Here is a 21062-nt window from a genome sequence, read left to right as displayed (position 1 = left end):
TTAATGCCATTTTCACCACTTGTGCAAAGACGCTAATAAGAAGCTATTGAAACAACTTAAGTACCCCAAACAGTTGTATTAGGGCTATTTGGACACATCTACATTGATCCCCAATGTTAATGCATATTTTTGGGGGTTCAGGCTGATTTCCGCAATTCTGACACCACTTTCCATCTGTTCTGATTTCGCCGCTTGCCATTTTCGCATGGTTTGTAATTGAATACGGCAAATAGTGGGGACGCTTCCGCGTCCAAAACACGCGATGTCGGCGAAAAGTCGGGCAGGCGAAACTTTTCCGCGGGTGCGAAACTAATTGAATATGGCCCTATATTGTAAAGCATCATGTTTAAAAGTTATAATGCGTCAACTAACATTAGAAACATGTCGGCATACTGTGCTCGACATTACACTGACAACAATGCGATATCCTTATAGTGAAGGTCAGATTAGAAAGTATCTCCAGTGTGTCCTGGGTGGCATGTACTCCAGCAAGCAGAGCAGAAGGGGGCAGCTGGTTAAGTTAAAAGCTGCGGCATGAGGTGGGATGGTGTGGTGCAGGTCTGTAATAGGGATACAGAGGCCGATCATGTGACCAACATGCTAGCCAATAATGCTTAAGGCAAGAGAATCCCAAACTACGCCATTACAGTCCAGGTTTTAAGGCTATCCATGCTCGAGTCCAGATGGTTAAATTCAAATTCCTGAGGTACTAGATTAAGGCACCTATGCTCCAACAGGGATATCCTTAAAACGTGAACTGTAATGGAGGAGTTTGGGAACCTCTGCTGTAGACAATGATTTGGAAGCGGTGTCTGAGAGAGTTGATAAGGTGGAGGACCTGGACCTCCTCCTGTGGTCTCGTTCTGTGGTACAGACGTTCTGTAAACAGGTTACTACAGGGGTCTTCAACCTTGGCCCTCCAGCTGCTGTGGAACTACACATCCCAGCATGCACTGCCATAGTTTTAGCATGCTGTTATACCAAAAAGGTGGCAGTGCATGCTGGGATGTGTAGTTCCACAGCAGCTGGAGGGCCAAGGTTGAAGACCCCTGGGTTACTAGATGTGTCAATGGCTCTAACGCATCACTTACACTGTTGTCCCTGGCAGTCTGCCTCTGGTTAAGCCCCAGGTGACCTTAGTTGATGCCACCACAAGGCAATATAAAAACATGTTCACGTTAGCTAATGTGTGCATAGCTTCCAATGGCCCAAAGTTTTGGGGTTGGTAACAGAAGTGGTGCTCATCTTAAGAGAGAATAGCCTGAATGTATAGAGTTTACGGATTTAGGATGGAGTGGAAAAAGCTGTTGGTATTTGGCGGCGGGCTGCACAAATGTCCACAGGCCTAGAGTCTCTTCATTTATGTGGGCTAAATTGGTATGGCGGGAGGACGGTAGTATGCAAAATGTACAAAGTAAGCTCGCAGGGCGGATGCTGGTATTGGGGTGACAGATGACTCAAGCAGACGAGTAGCGGCTGGGGGTAAAAAAACGGATCTCCGAGGCCCTCAACACACTTGGGCCGGTTGATGGTAGTAGGGAAGCTTTGATAAAATGATAAAGAATTTATACAAATTACGAGTGTTTATATAGAGTTTTATATTAATAATTACTAACATGTGATGTTAATTGCGATCACCATTTTTAAACTCAAATTTAGGGGCCAACTTGCAACCAGAGAAAAGTTATGGGGTCCGTAACAGGTGTATTATCACGTGCGTGGAAAAGAGGTGAGACGCCGTTGTATTCTGGTGACCATCCCTGCATGAAGTATCACACTTGCAAGTTAAGAGGTCACCGCGCAGGTTGGAGATGGAACGGATCATTCCACCAAAGCATCGTGGCTGCTTACAGTCAGTTTGCATAACATTGTATTTACTACAATTAATTGTGATAATCAGTGAATGTATATAACAGCCACTATTACCAAGTAGTTTAATACTATATTCTTCGCTGCGTATTAGGCAACGTAGCAGTCTGTAGACAAAGTCTGTGAATCCACAACGTATTTACATTAAACATAACGAGGCAATACTGTACGTATAACAGATATTGTGTTCCGACAACACAGCAATAGGAGTTTATTGCCCATGCATAGTGAAACTGCCTCACCCAGTTCATTCTTAACAAGTTGTGAAATCCAAAACCTGCTGAAACTGGCCCGAAGGTAAACACACAGATACCTGATCGGGACAACGCTACGCTACAGAAACATGCAACGTTATGAGGACAGAAAGCCGCACTGACTCCAGGTCTCAGCGTAGGCAGATACCTGTAGATTTATCAGTCATCTGCTCTATTAGTCAGCAGAAGTTCCCAATTTTCACTCCGAGAAAACACAGAAAAACTTTCTAGCAGAGGTCAAAGACTGATCTCTAAAATTTGCTTCCAACAGCTTTTGTTGTTGTTTGACAAGTAGATCTTAAAATAGGGCGTCACCATTTACCATTGTCACGTCCGAAAAAGAAAAACAATAAGGTCGCTAAAGAATAAAACTGCTACATTGGAGAAGTATTTGTCATTACTTACTACAATATTTGATTTCTCTACCTGTGCAATCATCCTGATGCGGACCGGCGCTTAGCCATGTATTTGCAAATATATGCAACAAAGACCTCTGGATTCCTAGTATCATGTAGTATTTAAGCCTTTTTGCGGTGTGCTGGAGGGAAACTTATTTTTTCTGTAGTCCAGAGTAAACTCCTTTTACAAGCACCTATGAAAAACCATTAGGTTGATGTGCGCAACCCCTACTTTGTATTGTAATCATCCTGAGAACACATTTTTACACTTTCAGAGCAGACGCTGCCTTTCACCAACCTGCCTTGCTTTCCAGCACCACTAGAGGGAGCCACCTGACTACTAAAACTGCAATGAGGGCTAGGGCATCCTTATAGGGAAATAAGGAGAATAGTAGTCGCAGGTGAGTTCCGTGGCCATATACAGGTACAAAGCAGCAGGCAGTGCTTTTATGCAGGTTGTAGGGATGAGTGGTGATTCCAATTATATATATATATATATATATATATATATATATATTATATATATATATTATTCCTTACAATACAATTTCATACATCACTCTAAATATATGGGCATATACGACACATGTACACTTACACAATCCTACATTTAAAAACACATGTAATCATATAAGTGGACTTTACTGCAGCAGATATCGCTCTCGCCAGGCCCTGTTCATTGTTGAACAGTCATATTCACCATTATACAATTTTGGAGTTGGACAATGGCTCATTCAAGAAACAGGAAGTCAACTGTGGCTTCCTCTTCTTTTAACCCTTCCGGTTCCAGGTGTACAAATTACATCAGAGGCTCCTTTGATTTTAATGGACCACACAGTATCCGCAATGGCAATGGGGTGTTGGCGGCAGGGAGGGGGGGTTTGGGGGCCCTGCTTCAGTTCCATAGAGATATTGGCCACTTGATCTCTTCCTGACCGCCAGACTGAAGGCGCTCATGGAAACAGTCATCACCTGATGACGAGAGAGGCGTCAGGTCCTTTATGACCCAGATAAGTCCAGATAAGTCCTTACATCAGCTCTCATACAGTTTTATAGCATGTGAGTGCATGCTATTGTAATAAACATAGCCCAAGGCTCCCCACTGAGTGACACATTCACGTCATCATGTGTCAAAGATGTCATTATTATCTACAAGTTCCTAAGTAAGTGATGAATTGAGATGGTGCATTATAATCATCATACCACCTACATAACATATAAAGAATTATTTCTAAAGGGAAAACAGACACCAGAAATCCCCAATATACCTTCCAGACACTTTATAAAACCGGCGCACAGGCAATTGTGAAGGTGGTGTAACCGTGACAACCAGGTTCTGTCATGTTTCATTTGTAGTATGGAAAATGAAAACAAACAGCTGATTGGATGTAAATTAGTGTTCCCGCTAGGCTGTTTTTGCCCGATTTTAAAGGGGCAAAATGTGCCCTGCCCTGTGAGCGGCTCCCCGCTAAAACAGCCTGACCTGTGCCTTCCCCACCGTGGGCCACAGTGTCCCGCGGGTGGGAAACGTTGCAGTGACCGATCTCTGCCGGGTGCCTAACTGGCATGCGGACGGCAGTGTGATGAGGACACACCCCTCCGCATGCGCCCATGTCCCTTTACGGGAGTGAGCGCGCCCTCTTCACATGCACAAACCTCCCTGCCCACGGTCTAGAGAGAATATTATATGATTTACAGCTATTTCCACTGACATTATATTTGCAATGCATAGAGTGGAGTTCATTTGTTGTAATTACCTATTTACTTACAATATTGCAATGAACCGGCAGAACTTTACACCCCCATTATTCTGTAAATCAAGCATCAGTGCGGTCTCTTTTGCAAAGGACTCACTAATCCCCATACAGTATATTATCATCTAATTCCAGTTAGCAGATGAGTGCGATGCAGAGCGGAGTAAGTGACAACTGCAATTACACCTTGAATTTCCCAAATATAAATCCCAGCACAGTAATAAATCAAACATTTACAACACCGTAGTCGGCACCTCCCTGCACTTTGAGCTTTCACTTACTGTAAAAGCTCTGAATAGGTTTTAGCCCAGTTCTCTATAGTCAACCAATAAAAACGCTTTGCAGAAGGGCTCCTGGAAAGCATCGTGCAGTGTAAATCATCATATTATAATGTGAACTTGGCTATTTGTAATGTCATTACCTTTTCTGTAACTCAGCCCCAAGCAATTGTTACTATTATTTGGTTAAAGATGTTGCTTCACGCCCTCTTCCCTCTGATAAGATTCCCTCAAAAGGTGTAGGACGCTATAATTAATAATTCTCATTGTCTCATCTGACCATCTAGGACACAATCTCTCTACATGCGCTGTCCCGACTGATTCCAGATCTCCGGGTTACATCCTGGTGCTCCAGTGGTTTGACGTGTGTGGCAAGACCTTGCAGGTACTACTTCCCTGGTCCCCTTCTCCCAACTACAGGCCCAATGTCATCTTCCATCGACTGAACTCTTTACCTACTATTGCATTAAATACTGGGTGACCAGCCTGGATAAACTGTGCGGCTCTCTTAATTTGTCCAATCCTGAAATTTTAACTAAGTTCACCCACAGTAGCCCTAAGGGACATATTCGTTTTTTGGTATTCCCCGTTTGGCGATAATGCCTCCGATAAATCTAAACCTCAGCTTCTATGGGAAACAGATTTACATTTAGCCTTTAGGCCTCAGCGTTGGAGATCAATTTAAGGGCTCATCAAATTTCCAAATGTTACACTCCTCCTAGAGCTCCAATACAAAATCCTTCATTACCTGTACTACACACCGGCCAAATTACACCCCACACGGCCGCCTCAATCCAAATTTTGTTGGCGCAATTGCACGGAGGTGGGTGAAATTTTCCATATTCTCTGGGGTTGCTCATTCGATCCCCGTGGGTTAGCGTGTTTGATTTGGTTTATAATGTTCTGAATATTCGGCCACGTCTGTCCCCTTCACTTGCACTTCTCCCTGGCTATACTATACTCCTGACTAGCCTACTCTACATCAGTTACTGTATATACTAGGACACAATCTTACAGCTACCAAACTGCTATAGCCCAGCTTTGGAAACACCCCCCACCCTCCTATCTATAAGACTGTCCATAAAGGCCATTTGCTTTTTCGATGTAGACTCTCAATGTATCTTATTCCACTTCCTCGCCACTAATAAAGTGGTTTAACAAGCAGATTTACTGATCCGGCACGATTCTTGCTCTTAACTTATGTACTCATGAGGATTACGATTTTCTATTAACATCTGTGATACCAGGTTTTTCATCTTTGATCCCTAGGCATGGAATCTACTCTGTTTTATGCCTTATAATGTTGTCTATTAATGTGCTTCTTTTTTCCCCTATGTGGACTACGTACCCTTATTCCCTCCTCACTATTTTCCCTCTTTTTTTTTTCTGTACGCTCCCTGTTTCCCATCCCTTTTGTTTCTGGTTACACCTTTAGAGAGCATTGCACAACTTGTGACAACTTCTGTGGCCTATAGAGTGGCTGCCACGTAATGAGCAGTGCTCCCAATTCACCTCACTGCGTCTTACCAACTGGTCTCCCCAAGTAGAAGCAACACAACTGTGGCACTGCCGTATGAAATCACCGTGGAATCAAAGGCGGAAACTACGGCTATGTACAGTAGATGGTGGAAGCGCAAACAATGTCACTGCCTGAAGTCCTGAGCTTCCTATTCAGTCATGCTCATCCCTGATAAAGGTACCACCGAGGGGGGACAAAAGGTGATGGGAATGTGTGAAGGTGGTGAATGAGGCGGACATAAAGCTGTACGTATATTATGAGCATGTGACTATGACGCTGTATATCTGGGCACAGGCTATACGCCAGACATAAAACGTAAGCACATAAGGTTGTAATGCTGGGGCTAGCGCTGTATGTTATATGCATGATACTGTGGTGGCCATGAGTGCTTAATCTCCTGGCTAATATGGTGAGGATGTTCTGCTGGCAGAGAGCTGTGCATGGTCTGTAGCAGCCATGAGGCTGCTGATAGTGGCTGTACCTATTTTTTTGCCTTGTTTCATACCCTCCTCATCCCAATACTCAAATCAGACAGCTTTACATGAGGCTTACCCGTGTTATCAGATGCTACAGGCAAGGTTATAAGCACACTTAACCAACCAGCACATTTAATAATAGACTCTGCTTTTACCTTAAGCTAAATCATTCTTAGGATCTTTACCTCTCCTCAATTCTGTTCTTGTCCAAAAGAGGTTGCTTGATCCACTGACTGACCAGTCTCTGCCCCTGGGGGGTTTTGCATTTGTTTAGCAGCCCAGCCAGTGACTGTGTGCCACTTGTGTCCTCAGCGGAGCCCTTCGTGTAAGAAAACAAACACACAATGACATTGACGCGTAAACACATGTAGTTGTAAACACTACCGCAAAGACGGATACTGTGTAGCAAATGTAAAGAACAATTCACTGAACACATCAGTAAACATAAGATTTATGTGCATAGATTTATCTGTTTAATGTAAATATACACGTCTGTACAAATGTATACATGTCCGGCTCGTCAGGCGGTGGCCCTCACCAGTAGATCTCTGCACCAAGCCACAAAGTTTCGGTCAGAGGACACTTGCTCATCTCACCAATCCTAAGGTAACCATCTCTCAACAGTCTCTTTCCAACTGCAATTCTCTTGTCCCCTTTGTTTCCAAATTACCAGAGCGACTTGTATACAACCTCCAATCTGATAACCTACTTCTTTTATACTCATCCACCTGGACCTCTGTTGCCTTGCAAACCTGCTGATCACCCTCTTCTTCTCTGCACATCCTTCACTCCATTGGCCTTCAAAACACCATACGTTCCTGGTTCATTTCTTACCTATGTAACCTTCATTGTCTCTACCTCTCACACATACTCCCCTCCATCTGTATCAATTCTTGGGGGCCCTAACAAGGATCTGTTCTTGGCCCTTTACATACCCAAAATGCTTATCCATCCCAGCTTCCCACCTTGACTACTGCAACCGCCACCTGATCTTACCGTTTTACCACTTCACATCACTGCGCGGATGCCTACGATAGATCACTGTATTTTCCAGAATTCAATCCAGAATACTAGCCCTCACCACTGTCATCCATTCATACATCTCACCTCCTTAGATCTACCTCTGCCCTGCGCCTTGACCATGTTAACTACATCCCACTCCCAGGACACAAGACTTCTCCTGTGCGACCTACTTATGGAATTCTTTACCATCAGCCGCATCGTCAGGTTGGCCTGCATGTAGGGCCGATCTGATGATGCGGCTGACGACCCCACGGGAGCGCGCACCGCACAACACTGCGTACACACCTAACGATTGGTCGATCCGATGGAATCCGACAAATCATTAAAAAAAATGTTTAGTGTGTACCCACTTTTAGGCCGAGCACTAATGATGGCTCTGATTTAGAGTTGGTACCAATCACAATGGTCATGAACAAATCATGTAGCACTGCCAGCAAGGTGTGCAAGCGCATTTTTTTTGCTTGTAGTGAGAATACTGCTTTACTTACATGCTGCAGGCACATATCGGTCAACTCTATATTTACTCTGCATTTTAGAATTAGGCTAGTCAGCGCCAGCATAACTTTACAATATATTGTGCATTATTATGTTCAATCTAAGTAGCCTGATTTGTTACTTAGATTACATAACATACATTTGCCATTCAGGAAGGAGGCGGAGTGAAAGGTTTGGTGTACAGACTCCACTGCCCTGCTTACCATGGCTGATCACTCTCACCCAGCCTTTAAAAATCGCTAATCACCCTCTGAAAACACACCTCTATTTGTGATTGTCCTACCCATACCGGTACCCCCTCGTTATCCCAAATATCCACTCAGAGCCACGGTGGTTCCCCTTGTCACAGTTCTGTCCTCTTCCCATTTGTAATTTCTTATGAACTGCTCCTTCCCTACCCTTTGTTTTCATGTCTGAACCCATTTCATTCCAACTTGTATGTCCCGGTTTTATTTATGTCCTGTTTTCACGACTGTCCGATGCCAGAAAGGGGGGGGGGCGGTGTAGAAGCCCGCAGGGACTCACTGACGGGAGTGGAAGCTTAAAAACGTAGGCGGAGATATTTTAGGTTCTTGCCAAAATTGTTTAATTACATGCAGGAATTTGTAATCACATTTTTACTATACACACACACACACACACACACAAGACCGGCAAGCACAATTCAGAAGACGACTGGTCACACATTTTAATAAGATACGCATGCTGTAACATATGACCACTCTCCTTTGCTGTCCACTCTCCTCCAACCATGAGGCCCTCAGTCACTTTAGAAGATTAATAAATCCGGCCCCTGAGCTATGTGGGTATATATTACATGAAGAATATTAAATCATTGGGCCAGGTAGTAGTTCTGCTAATGACTACAACTGGGATACAATGTAACAAAGTGCATAATATAATAAATGTAGGAAGCAGATAGAAATGAGTAAGAAGGTATTTGGTTAACCTAAAGAAATGGAAAAATAACAAAGCAGCACTCAAGAGACCCTCAGACTGTCAGGGACAGAGACTAGCCCAGGTTGGTTCTTTGCTTTGAACTGTGATTGTTACATAAAAGCAGAGTTTGAGTCAAAAACATCTTTGCCATTACCCTATAAAGGCTGCAGGGAATACGTATGTATAAGTATTCTTTTGTACATCACTATCCCACCCTGCTCTTATCTCGAAGGCGATCACTAACAAGGGAGGGGACACGGGCTCTGCCTGCACTTGTTTAAAAAGAAAAAAAACAAAACCTGCTTACAAGTGTTGGTTTTGCTATTTATGTATCATTATTCACCATAACAGCTTCTGCTTCTTGTGCTCGGTCTCATCGCTAATGCTAATAGAGGGTTTTACAAAGCAATCCCAAGCACTTCTAGCCCGTCTGACCTAGCGACATCCATGTCTGCTACGTCATCTCTTATAACTGGTGGCGATATGCAGAGATTCATGGGAGGGGAACACAGCACTTCTCTATCTGGAGAGGAAGCACCATGGCATAGATCTGCATTGTATAGGCATGCACAGGAAGATAAATACATTCCAGGCCTGGCGAATACCACTGCATCCTCCTCCAGTCACACTTAATAGACAGGCCTGCTGTAACTTGCGCTGGCTGCCTATACAGCACTAGAGCTTACAGCATTCTTTACACAGACCCACACCCGTAGCCACACATGCCAATAGCTGAAAACTTTTATGTCGTTGTTGGGCAGATGGATCAGTCATGTGCAGAATGCTCTATACAGACATAGGACATAGTACATTACACCTACCTAACATGACCTGGCCACTGGACATATACTCTCTACATCCATACATAGGACATTACACCTACCTAACATGACCTGGCCACTGGACATACACTCTCTACATCCATACATAGGACATTACACCTACCTAACATGACCTGGCCACTGGACATATACTCTCTACATCCATACATAGGACATTACACCTACCTAACATGACCTGGCCACTGGACATACACTCTCTACATCCATACATAGGACATTACACCTACCTAACATGACCTGGCCACTGGACATACACTCTGTACATCCATACATATGACATTACACCTACCAGAGTTAGAGCAAACATGGAGCGACTCAGTGAATTGAGAGCTGCCTTGTACATCGTTTTAAAGTGCTGGGACCAATTCACTTAGACGTTCAGCAGCGATCATCATTTTTTTTTTTTTTTTTTTTTAGAGGGGGTATTCAATTAGGTGCGAAAAGTCAGTTTCTGCTGAAAAGTTTTGCTGGGCGAAAACTTTTCCCCGTATTCAATTCCAAAGACTTTTCGCCGGTGCAGAAAGTCAATGCATTGGAACAGGCGAAAAAGATTCGCCTATGAAAACTGTGAAAAAAAAGTGCAGAATTGGGGTTTTGGGGTGCAAACATTCGGAAACCACCCAGCACCCTTGGGACAGCCCCCCAAAAGGTAAACTGTGTCAAAAAAAAAAAAAAAAAAATGTAGAACACCCCAAAACAGTACTTTCATTTTGGGGATGAAACAAACCAAAGTTGGGGGACAAAACTTAAAAACTCGCAAAATATACTCCAGGGGGGGTCCCCAAGGATGCCCCAGGTGTTTTTAAGATTGCAGGTGTTTGCGGCAGGTGGATTTTTAAAACTTCACTTTAGCAACTTTAAAATATGCAAGCACCTATTTTCATTTACCCCAAATTTGCTGAGACTGGTTATTTCCTGAAAAAAACCTGCTAAACGCTATTCTTCACCACTACTGCAAAGACACTAATTAGCAGCTATTAAGAGCATTTAAGTACCCCAAATACCTTCAGCAGGCCTATTTGGGGGTCTCTATAGTGATCCCCAATGTCAGTGCATCTTTCAGGGGGGGTGTCAGGCTGATTTCCCCAAATCTGACAGCACTTTTCGCCAGGTCCGAATTCCCCGGGTTCCGTTTTCGCCGATTTCGAATTGAATACGGGGATAAGCGGGGACGAGCGCAATACTTTTCCGCATGCAAAACCAGCGATGTCGGCGGAAACTCCGTCATGCGAAAAGTCTGGGACTTTTCGCATCTAATTGAATACGGGCCTAGGTATCAAAAAGGAGTGTAAATATTTTGATACTTAATTAATAAAAGTGAAGAGTGTTTCCCCCCGAGTATTTTTTTTTTACGTCTTTTTTCTTTTAATATGTAATTTATGTTTTGGGGTGAGTGACAGAATACTATGGTGACTCTCTCTAGTCTACAATAATGAATTTGGAGTTAAAGAATTTATTAATTATCGCTTTTGCAACGTGATCAGGGCTCGCCAGTAACGCCCATGATCGCATTGCAAAACGCGATCATACCGGCTGGATGTACCATCCGGGACATGCAGGGATACGGGCTCCAAAAGAAGCCCCTCTCTGCGATGTCTCCGGAGAGCTGCCGGCCAGTGCAGGGGGTGGTCCCGCGTACTACACATGCCCATCCGCCATAGCCGGGGAGGGTTCTGGTGGACCCCTCGCCAGCTAATTATGCGCAGTGTAGCCCATAGACTACAGCGGCTAAAGTCATCTTCAGAAGGCATTAGCTGCCTGGGCCAATACCTGTAATTCATCGCATTCCGGATATTGGTAAATTTGGCAGCATCACATCCCCCATAGAAACCTCTGAAGGATGCGGCTGCTTGTGGTAATGGAGGTATCACAGCAGATACCTGCTGCGGTCCCTTCACAATACATACGGGTGAAACTTAATATTGGAGATAAACCCCCGAAAACTGGTGTTTTCGGGGATTACACGTCAAATGCACTTTGTTAAATGAGCCCCATAGTCCTTTTCACTCAAGTGCAGATCTAACGTTATCGTTCTGTCTAGATATTACAAAGCGCCTAACACCTGCGGGAATATTGCCCTTTTTACATGAAAATAAAAATATTGAATTTGACTATTACAGCGTCCCACCTTGTCCCTCGTCTCAGATGTGAACATAAAAACACAATACAAGATGTATTCCAATAGCTGCTGTGTCAGGTCAGGCTGCGTTACACTCACTGCTCATTCCTCTGCATTACAAGACAGCAGAGCTGCGGTGTAAAGAACAAGCTATACAGCAGAGCGCAGTATACAGAGCAAGCTATACAGCAGAGCGCAGTATACAGACTCGCTTAGAAGAGTCAGGCTATTTGCATACAGCACATACTAGCGATTCTATGCGCTCTCCTGAGTAAATGGGACAGAGGCCAGCTGCCTTACACATGAGCCGTTTTACCCCACAAGCAACATGAACTCGTTAAATAATTGTCTTAATACATTTAAACTTCTTATGGATAGTTCTCTCTCTGAAAATAAGGGAAGAGCACTGTGCAATTGTGTAACGGTCACAGATATGGAACTTTTTGCAACTTTCTAGGGAGAAGAAAAAAAAAAAAACTGATGAACACGGAACGTTCTGCTAAAACCAGACACATGGCAGCTACGTTCGCACCTATGACACGTAAAGAGGGTCACACGCAAAAGGATTTCAGTTAAGCTAAATTGTGTCATTTACAACATGTCACAGGAACCACTGCGTTACAAAGGCACTCCCCAAACACAAACATTGCCAATCGTAGGTGTAAAAGTTCACACACTCCCTGCAAACCCACATTAACAAGAGCATATACAATTATGAACCAGGGACAACAGCTTTATTATGAAAATTCTCTAAACACTTAAGCCGCGTATCCACTAAACGATATCGCTCCACGACATTGAGCACACACACTGAACGATATCATTCAGTGCCGGCACCCTCCCTCATTCGGACGATGAGCGACGTCGTCAACGACCAGCGGGAGCGCGCACCGCTGGTCGTTGACGGCATATCCACTGGACGATATAATTAACGATTACGATATCGTTCATTATATCGTCTAGTGGATCAAAGGCGAGATGTATCAAGCTTTGGAGAGAGAAAAGTACTAACCAATCAGCTCCCGTCATGTTACAGACGGTGTGTAAAAAATTACAGGAGCCGATTGGTTGGTACTCGCTCTCTCTCCAGGGCTTGATACATATACCTCCAAGTGAGAAACTGTTTAGCTCTTCTGAAATGAGGAATCAAATCAATTTACAACATGCATCATTATCTTTATGTACTGTACACTTAGAGAAACAGATTTGGATGAAAATTTTGGTTGCTTTGGACTTTCTATACATTCTTTGGTTCTTATTGTATTACTTGGACAACAGTTTTGGATTTTTTTCAGTTCTGCATTCACACATTAACCTTTCTGGTGATGCTGTATATTAACTGTACCGTTATTCAATTTGTGGGTTAGTGTGTCCCCATAGCCTGCATTCAGTGATGTCGCCAATTTCTAGGCAGCATTGTCAATGTCTGGCTCCACCCAGAAAACAGCTGCCTGTACTCTATGCAAGTCATTTATTCTCTGGCTTTCCAAACCCACAAACCCACCCCTCACCCCTCTTCAGTCTTTCCCTAACCCTGCTGCCGGATTCATTTTCCTCTCATGTTGCTCTATATCTCCAGCCCTCCACCGGCTTCCTGTCCCATTCAGGATCAAATTAAAACCTCTCACCTACAAAACTCTCAACCACTCTTCTCCCTACATCTCCACCCTCATTTCCTCTCACACAGACACACAGTCACTCTGCTAAGGATTGCTGCCTCACCTCCTCCCTGATCACTCCTTCCCATCCTGGCATTGAGGATCTCTCCAGGGCCGCTCCCAGCCTCTGGTGCCCTCACTCACTCCATGAGACTTTCATCCAACATCCTAGGCATCAGGCATTGCCCTTAATCATTGTTTCTCTTTTTATTTTTGTAAACATTTTATTGAAGCATCTCTAGAATTTACAAGGTTAAACAACATACATATGAATAGCGTTTCCCGCTAGGCTGTTTTAGCGGGGTGCTGCGCCCTACCCTCCTCCTGGAGGGCAAAAAGCGCCCTGCCCTCCAGAAGCGCAGCACCCCGCTAAGACAGCCTGCTGGTGCCGTCTCCACCCGCGGGTCGCAGAATCCCGCGGGTGGGGAAATGTGCAGTGACCCGTTCACCGTCGGTGTATAGACGCTGGGCGCATGCATTCGGCATCTATTCTACCTGTCAGCAGCGCTTGGGGGCTGCCCGGCGTGTCCGTTAGTAGCGGGCACGCCCCCAAGAGTGACGAAAAGGGGACGCGTCTTATAGACACGCCCCCTTTTGAATGACTGTGCCCCCTTTTCGGCGTGTGTGGAAGTGCCCTCTCTAGCTCCTGCGCCCTGCCTGCCGCCGGAGCTAGAGTGAACACTATATGAATACATGTGAAATAGATGTAACTTCCTCTCTACTATCAAACCATAAAGGAGAATTTTTATGTAATTTTTTTGTTTCCTTGTTCCCAACATATAACAATATTAGTTGAGCTTAATAAATAGATTGAAAATAGGAATAAAGGAGGAGGAGGGTCATTCTGAGGGGAAAAAGAAAAACAATAACCGGGGCAAAAATGAAAATGAAGAACAAAAAAAAATTAAAAAAAGTAACATTAACAAACATTACTACTAAACCTTAATTACTATTAAACTATTATTGTTTCTCATTCTATCATACCAATGCCCCTCCTACTCTGCAGTTCCCTACGCTGCCCTCTTCTCACGGGATGCAATCGGGAAGCCGGCTGACATTATACTGACGGCCGGCTTCCCGACTGTCATATCCTGGAGAGGGTGAAATGCCCGGCGTCTAGATGTAGACGCCGCTTATTTCACCGACGCCAGGAGACCGGCATCCCGATCGAAGGGATGCCGGGCGCCGCGAGCGGACAGCCGCAGGGGTTATGTTTAGGGCTCCCGGGGGGGACTCAGGGCTATGCACCCCCCCAGGAGGTTAGGGTTAGGCTAGGGGGAGGGAGGGTTAGGGTTAGGCACCCCTTGGGGGAGGTTAGGGTTAGGCCCCCCCCCCCCCGGGGGACTTAGGTTTAGGCAGCGGGGGGGGGGGGTTAGGTTTAGGCACCCCTAAGGGAGGGTTAGGATTAGGGGGGGTAGGTTAAGTTAGTTAATACTTACCTAGGGACGATCGGGATTTCCAGTGCCGTCGGGCTGCCGCTGCCGGGATCTGCTCCAGTGCCGGGCTACCGCTGCCGGGAATCGAACCGCGGCCGGCGGTATTTCATACAGATTCCCCTCTCACTATTCTGTTCACCCATATTCACCTGCTGTGAGCAGGGCGCTCTCCCCTATGTCTTCTCTACATCATTATACTGCACAGTGTAATTCCGTATTTATGTGAAGTTGTGAACTTGTTGTATTAGTCTATACTTATGAAACACCCAATAGCTAAAAGATAATGAGAGATATGGTAATGTTATCTTTCTTTCTACGCAGTCCATAGGGACCACAGGGTGACCTTGGGGTATAGGTGATGATGGGAGTCATCCGGGCACCACGCAGTTAATTTTTCTTCCCAGGATGCACTGGGTCCCTCTCCTATACCTCGCCCCTCGGCCAGAGGCACCTCAGTTTCGTAGCAAGCCAAAGGCCGGAGGAGGATAAAAGAGAAAAGAATCTGGAACACACGAGAATCACATTCTCACACAGAAGGAGACGGAAAACCGATGACCAGAGTAAAGCCCATCTGAAGCACAGGTGCGTCAGGGTGGGTGCCCTGTGGACCCTATGGACTTCGTAGAAAGAGATAACAAAAGGTAAGTTCTTACCATATCTCATTTTCTACTTCAGGGTCCATAGGAGTCTACAGGATACCTTGGGGATGTCCCAAAGCAGTACCATCAAGGGTGGGGACTCTCCTGTGCAGAGAGGAGAATCCGCCACCCGAAGGAGGCATCCTGAGAGGCAAAGGTATCAAATGCATAATACCTCAGAAAGGTCTGGACAGAAGACCACGTGGCCGCCTTAAATCGCTGAACAGCCGAGGCGCCACAGCTAGCTGCCCACGTAGGACCCACAGACCGAGAAGAATGAGCAGTAACAGAGGACGGCACTGGAAGGCTCTCATGAATGGAAGCCTCAGATATCGCCATGCGAAGCCACCTAGCCAAAGTTTGTTTATTGGCTGGCCATCCCTTCTTGTGGAATCCATAGAGTACAAATAAGGAGTCTGACTTCCGAAGGGAACTAGCACGGTCCACATAAATCCTGAGGGCACGTACCACATCCAATGAGGCCTCACCTGCAGAGAGGTCTGGGGAATTAAAGGCCGGCACAATAATTTCCTCATTAATGTGGAAACTAGAGACCACCTTAGGAGGAAACCAGGGCGAGTCCGAAGCACTGCCCTGTCCTGGGGAAAAACTAGAAATGGAAGCAATAGCCAGAAGGAAAACCTGTCTTAGCTGTAAGCCATTTGAGATCCACTGAGTCCAGGGGTTGAAATGGACGGCCCTAAGGAAAACAGGCAAATCCCAAGGCGCCACAGGAGGGACAAAGGGAGGCTGAATGCGAAGGACCCCTTGAAGGAAAATGCAGATATCAGAAAGAGGAATCCTTCCCTGGAAACACACTGAAAGGGCAGAGACATGCACCTTCAGTGAAGCAAGGCAGAGACCAAGGTCCAAACCCGCCTGCAGGAAAGCCAAAATTCTGGATAACCTAAACATTTGGGGGTCGTAACCTCTGGGACACACCATTCAAAGTAGGTATGCCACACACTGTGGTAAATCCTGGCAGAGGCAGGTTTACGTGCTCTAAGCATGGTGTTAACCACAGAGACGGAAAAACCCTTGGACCTTAGGAGGGATGTCTCAAGAACCACACCGTCAAAGACAGACGACCCAGGTCCGGGTAAAGGCAAGGACCTTGAGACAACAGGTCTGGACGTTGAGGCGAGAGCAATGGAGAAATTAACGATGGAGAGACTTTTAAGGTCTGAGTACCAGTGACATCTGGGCCACGCTGGAGCCACCAGCAGGACAGTGCCTCCTTCCTGTTTGAACTTCCGAAGCACTCGAGGAAGAAGGAAGATTGGAGGGAAGAGGTATGCAAACTGGAAGGTCCACTTGACTGACAGAGCGTCTACCAAGAGAGCCTTGGAGTCTCTTGTCCTGGACCCGTACAGTGGAAGTTTGTGATTTTGTCCAGAGGCCATGAGGTCCACGTCCGGAAGGCACCACCTGTCCACTAGGAGCTGAAACACTTCTTGGTGAAGAGACCATTACCCGGGATGCATCTCATGACGGCTGAGGAAGTCCGCTTCCCAATTGAGAACTCCTGGAATGAACACTGCCAATATGGCTGGTAGATGGCCTTCCGCCCATGTCAGGATGCGTGACACCTATGACATTGCCGCAGGACTTCAAGTCCCTCCTTGATGGTTTATGTAAGCTACGGTCGTGGCGTTGTCTGACTGAAGTTACACAGGTTTTCCGTGAAGTAGGAGTCTGGTTTCTTGTAGGGCCCTAAGACTGTCTGAAGTTCCAATATGTTGATTGGTAGAGCAGACTCTTCTGCTGTCCATCATCCCTGAAAAAGTGTGTGGACCCGTCACTGCGCCCCAACCCCGGAGACTGGCGTCCGTTGTCAGAAGGACCCAGTCCGGAATCCAAAAGGGGCGCCCCTTAGGGAGGTGGATCGACTGCAGCCACCAAGTCAGAGATAGACGCACCTCCAGAGAGAGTACAGTTTGTGTCCTATACGATGGGGCAATGAGAGGATCAATTTCTGCAGATGCCGGGAATGAAACTGAGCATATTCCACCATGTCAAACGTCGACACCATGGATCCCAGTAACTGCATGGCTGAGTGTATGGACACTCAGTGACTGTGGAGGCATATGCGCACTCGTGTCTGCATAGTGGAAATTTTGTCTGTGGTCAGAAAAATCCTCTGCTGTTGGGAATCCAACAGAGCTCCCAGATGAAGCATCCTTTGAGATAGGAGCAGGGAGGACGTCTTCCAGTTGATCAACCACCCATGCATCTGTGGTACATATATTGTCAGCCGTAGGAGGTGGTAAACTACCTCTGGAGACCCTGCTAACAGCAAGAGGTCGTCCAGGTATGGTAACAGGCAGATGCCCTTTAGCTGCAGATGGGCTGCCACTAATGCCAAAAACTTTGTAAACACCAGAGGTGCAGTAGAGAGGCCAAACGGCAGGGCCTGCAACTGGAAATGCTGTTGTCACACAGCAAACCTGGGAAAACGCTGGTGAGCCGAAGCAATCGGAATATGCAGCGACACCATAAAATCCCCAGGTTCCATAGCCAGTATAATGGAACGTAGAGTTTCCATCCTGAACCGAGGTACCCTGAGGAACTTGTTCAGGGACTTGAGATTAAGGATAGGTCGGTGGGATCCGTTCGGGTTTTTGAACCAGAAAAAGGCTGGAATAATAACCCGTTCCCCTCTGGGATAACGGGAACGGTACAATGACTTCTGCCTGAAGCATGGATTGTGCTGCCTTTTGAATAGCCAAGGCCTTGTCCTTGTTGGACAGGAGGCCCGTCCAGAACAACTGATGGGGAGGCAGTCTGCGGAAGGAGAGGGCATACCCCCGAGAGACCACTTCTCTCAGCCAGGTGTCTATAGAAGTCTGACACCAGCGCTGGGCGATTTGAAGAAATCGGCCTCCCACCCCGGGATCCCCAGGGGGATGCCCGCCCCGTCAGGCTGAGGGCTTGTCATCAGGCTTGGCAGTTGGACGTCTCTCGCACTCCAAGCTTGTTTCTTAGGCTTGGTAGTTTTCTTGGTGGTAGACGGCCTAGGAAAGGACTCCAAGAGCGAAACCACAGGGATGATGTGGAAGGCATAGGGAGAGTCGCGCTTTTAACCAAGCGCTTGACGTGGGAATCCACCGCCAGTGAAGTTTCCCATATTGAAAAATAGTCCTCAGCGAAGCGATAAGCATGGGCCAGACGCTTCTGTGGCTGGTAACGCTTCCCAGGATTTTTCCATGTCACCTCCAGATGGTCCACCAGCTGGTCGGACAAAGGAAATATGGCCGCAGCCACCTTTACAGGCTTAAAAAGGGCATGTCTGGACTTATGTGCTGGAGGATCGTCCTCCTCTATGACCAAGGCCGCACAGACAGCTTGTATCAGACCCGGAATTTATATCTTGGACTTGGACTCCCTCTCCCATGTAGAGGAGTCGAGTCATCCGGGAGCGCCCCATCTTCAGATGAGACCTAGTCATAATCATATAGAGTAGATTGGGACGACGGCAAAAATCTTTTAGCCGGTCTGCCCTGAGGGACCTCCTCCTGTCGCACTTCTGCAACATTTTGCAATGCAGTGGGAACTGCAAGCTCTGAGGGGGCATAAGCTGCTGCGTGAGCCCCAGGGGGGAAAACACAGGAAGGACAGCTAAACATCCCACAACAGCCGTTAGTGCTTGTGCAAAGCATGCCCAAGGGGGCTCCTGCGGTGTGGCAGAGACCGTAGAGGAACCTGGAGGAGCATAACACCTTAGACATAATCCCTCAAGTACCATGTGTCCCACTCCTAACTCCGCTGTACATTTCTTACAGAACAGCCAGGCGGGAGCCAAATTAGGCATATCACTATGCCAGACATAGTGAAGAGGATACCAATATACTGTATGTGACCCCCTACACAGAAATAACAGACTGTGAGGGTGTACCCTGACAACAACTGTGTTAGGGCTCAGAGAGAAACAGGCACAGGGAAAGTAAAACAGACAGTGCTAGCATACAGTCACATACAATGCAGAATAATAACACCTGCACTTAATGCAGCATCTGGTAGGACAAAAGTGCTGCATACACTGACCACGTCCAGGAGGAGAGGTATGTAGGGGGACCTGGGCTCCGCACCGCCTGCTGCGATCTGCAACATATAGCCAGGAAAAAATGGCCGCCGATCTGAGGGGGCGGATCTGGAGGAGGAAAGTTGCCACAGCCCAGCCAGACTGCAGTGGAAAGGCGCGGTGTGCAGCAGGGAAGAGCCGGCTGTTAGACAGGAAAGGCTGCCTCCCCTGGCCAGCGTTTAACCCCCGAGACGCTGGAGCGTTCCACAGAACTCCATCCCGATGTCCCTGGTGGCCTAGTGGGGACGCAGGACTCAGTGCCTGGCCCCACTCGCTGTCATCCCCAGGGAGTCCCCAGACCTGGGGGAAAAGAACGACTCGGCGTGCACCTGCGTCCCCCATAGCTTCCAGCGGCAGTCCAGGAATCCTCCGGGGTCCCTGCTAGACCCCAGAGGCCCGCCAAAATCCTCGGATCAGTATCAGCGTCTCGGCGCCGGCGGGCTGAAGGAGTGGCAGCGCGGACGTCCCCTGAACTGTCCGCGCTGTCGCTATTTTGAAGAAATCTTCTTTGAAAACAAACAAAAAAAAATCTTCAGGGGCTGTTGTAAGAGCCCCACCGTGTGTCTGTGACCAGACTCCGGCCGGCAAACAACTGAACTGAGGTGCCTCTGGCCCAGGGTATAGGAGAGGGACCCAGTGCATCCTGGGAGAAAAAATTAACTGCGTGGTGCCTGGATGACTCCCATCACCACCTATACCCCCAAAGGTCATCCTGTGGACCCCTATGGACCCTGAAGAAAATAACATTTACAGCAGCAACATTTATATGAAAAAAAATCGTAGAGTGCCATTTATTTTTAGAGTAACAAAAGTCTTAGATTTTATGCTGACATTGTTACGCATTTTTATTTCTTCTTTTAACATTTAAAGGGGTAAATCCACTAGCAGATAGGGGAACAACAGTACAATTACAACATTGTAATCGTACAGTCGTTCCTCTGCCCTTGCAATGCCTATACTTAACGATATTTCGTTTAGTGCAGGCACCCTCCCTCATCCCTGTACATGGTCAATCTGATTGACCAGCATGTTCAGGCGTTGATTGATGTCGGAAACGACCAGCAGAAGCGCGCATCGCTGGTCGTTCCGACATTATAGTGCACAATTAATGAGCGATTGAACGATAACCATGTCGTTATCGTTGAATCGCTCATTAATATCGCCTAGTTGATGTGCGCCTTAACTTTGAATGCAGATTTGGTTTTCACATAGGCTAGTGAATCTCACACTAAATAATATGCTGGCTGCAACTGCCCGGATATCGCGGAATGCGGTCCAAAAAC

At 46.5% G+C, this 21062-nt stretch overlaps 1 protein-coding gene across 1 annotated transcript in view; it reads right to left on the bottom strand.

Moving 5' to 3' along the window:
* Positions 1-21062, bottom strand: part of MSH2 (mutS homolog 2) — a 174892-nt gene that overhangs the window by 138495 nt on the left and 15335 nt on the right. The window contains exon 6 of the mRNA XM_088450684.1: positions 6734-6867. Coding sequence (XP_088306810.1) covers positions 6734-6867 — 134 coding nt within the window. The remainder of the gene's footprint in view (positions 1-6733; positions 6868-21062) is intronic.

This window comes from Taudactylus pleione, unplaced genomic scaffold (genome assembly GCF_031769625.1).
Source record: "Taudactylus pleione unplaced genomic scaffold, aTauple2 ptg000522l, whole genome shotgun sequence".
Taxonomy (NCBI): domain Eukaryota; kingdom Metazoa; phylum Chordata; class Amphibia; order Anura; family Myobatrachidae; genus Taudactylus; species Taudactylus pleione.
Note: the sequence above shows the minus strand (reverse complement) of the source record. Positions and strands in the feature narration are given on the sequence as shown.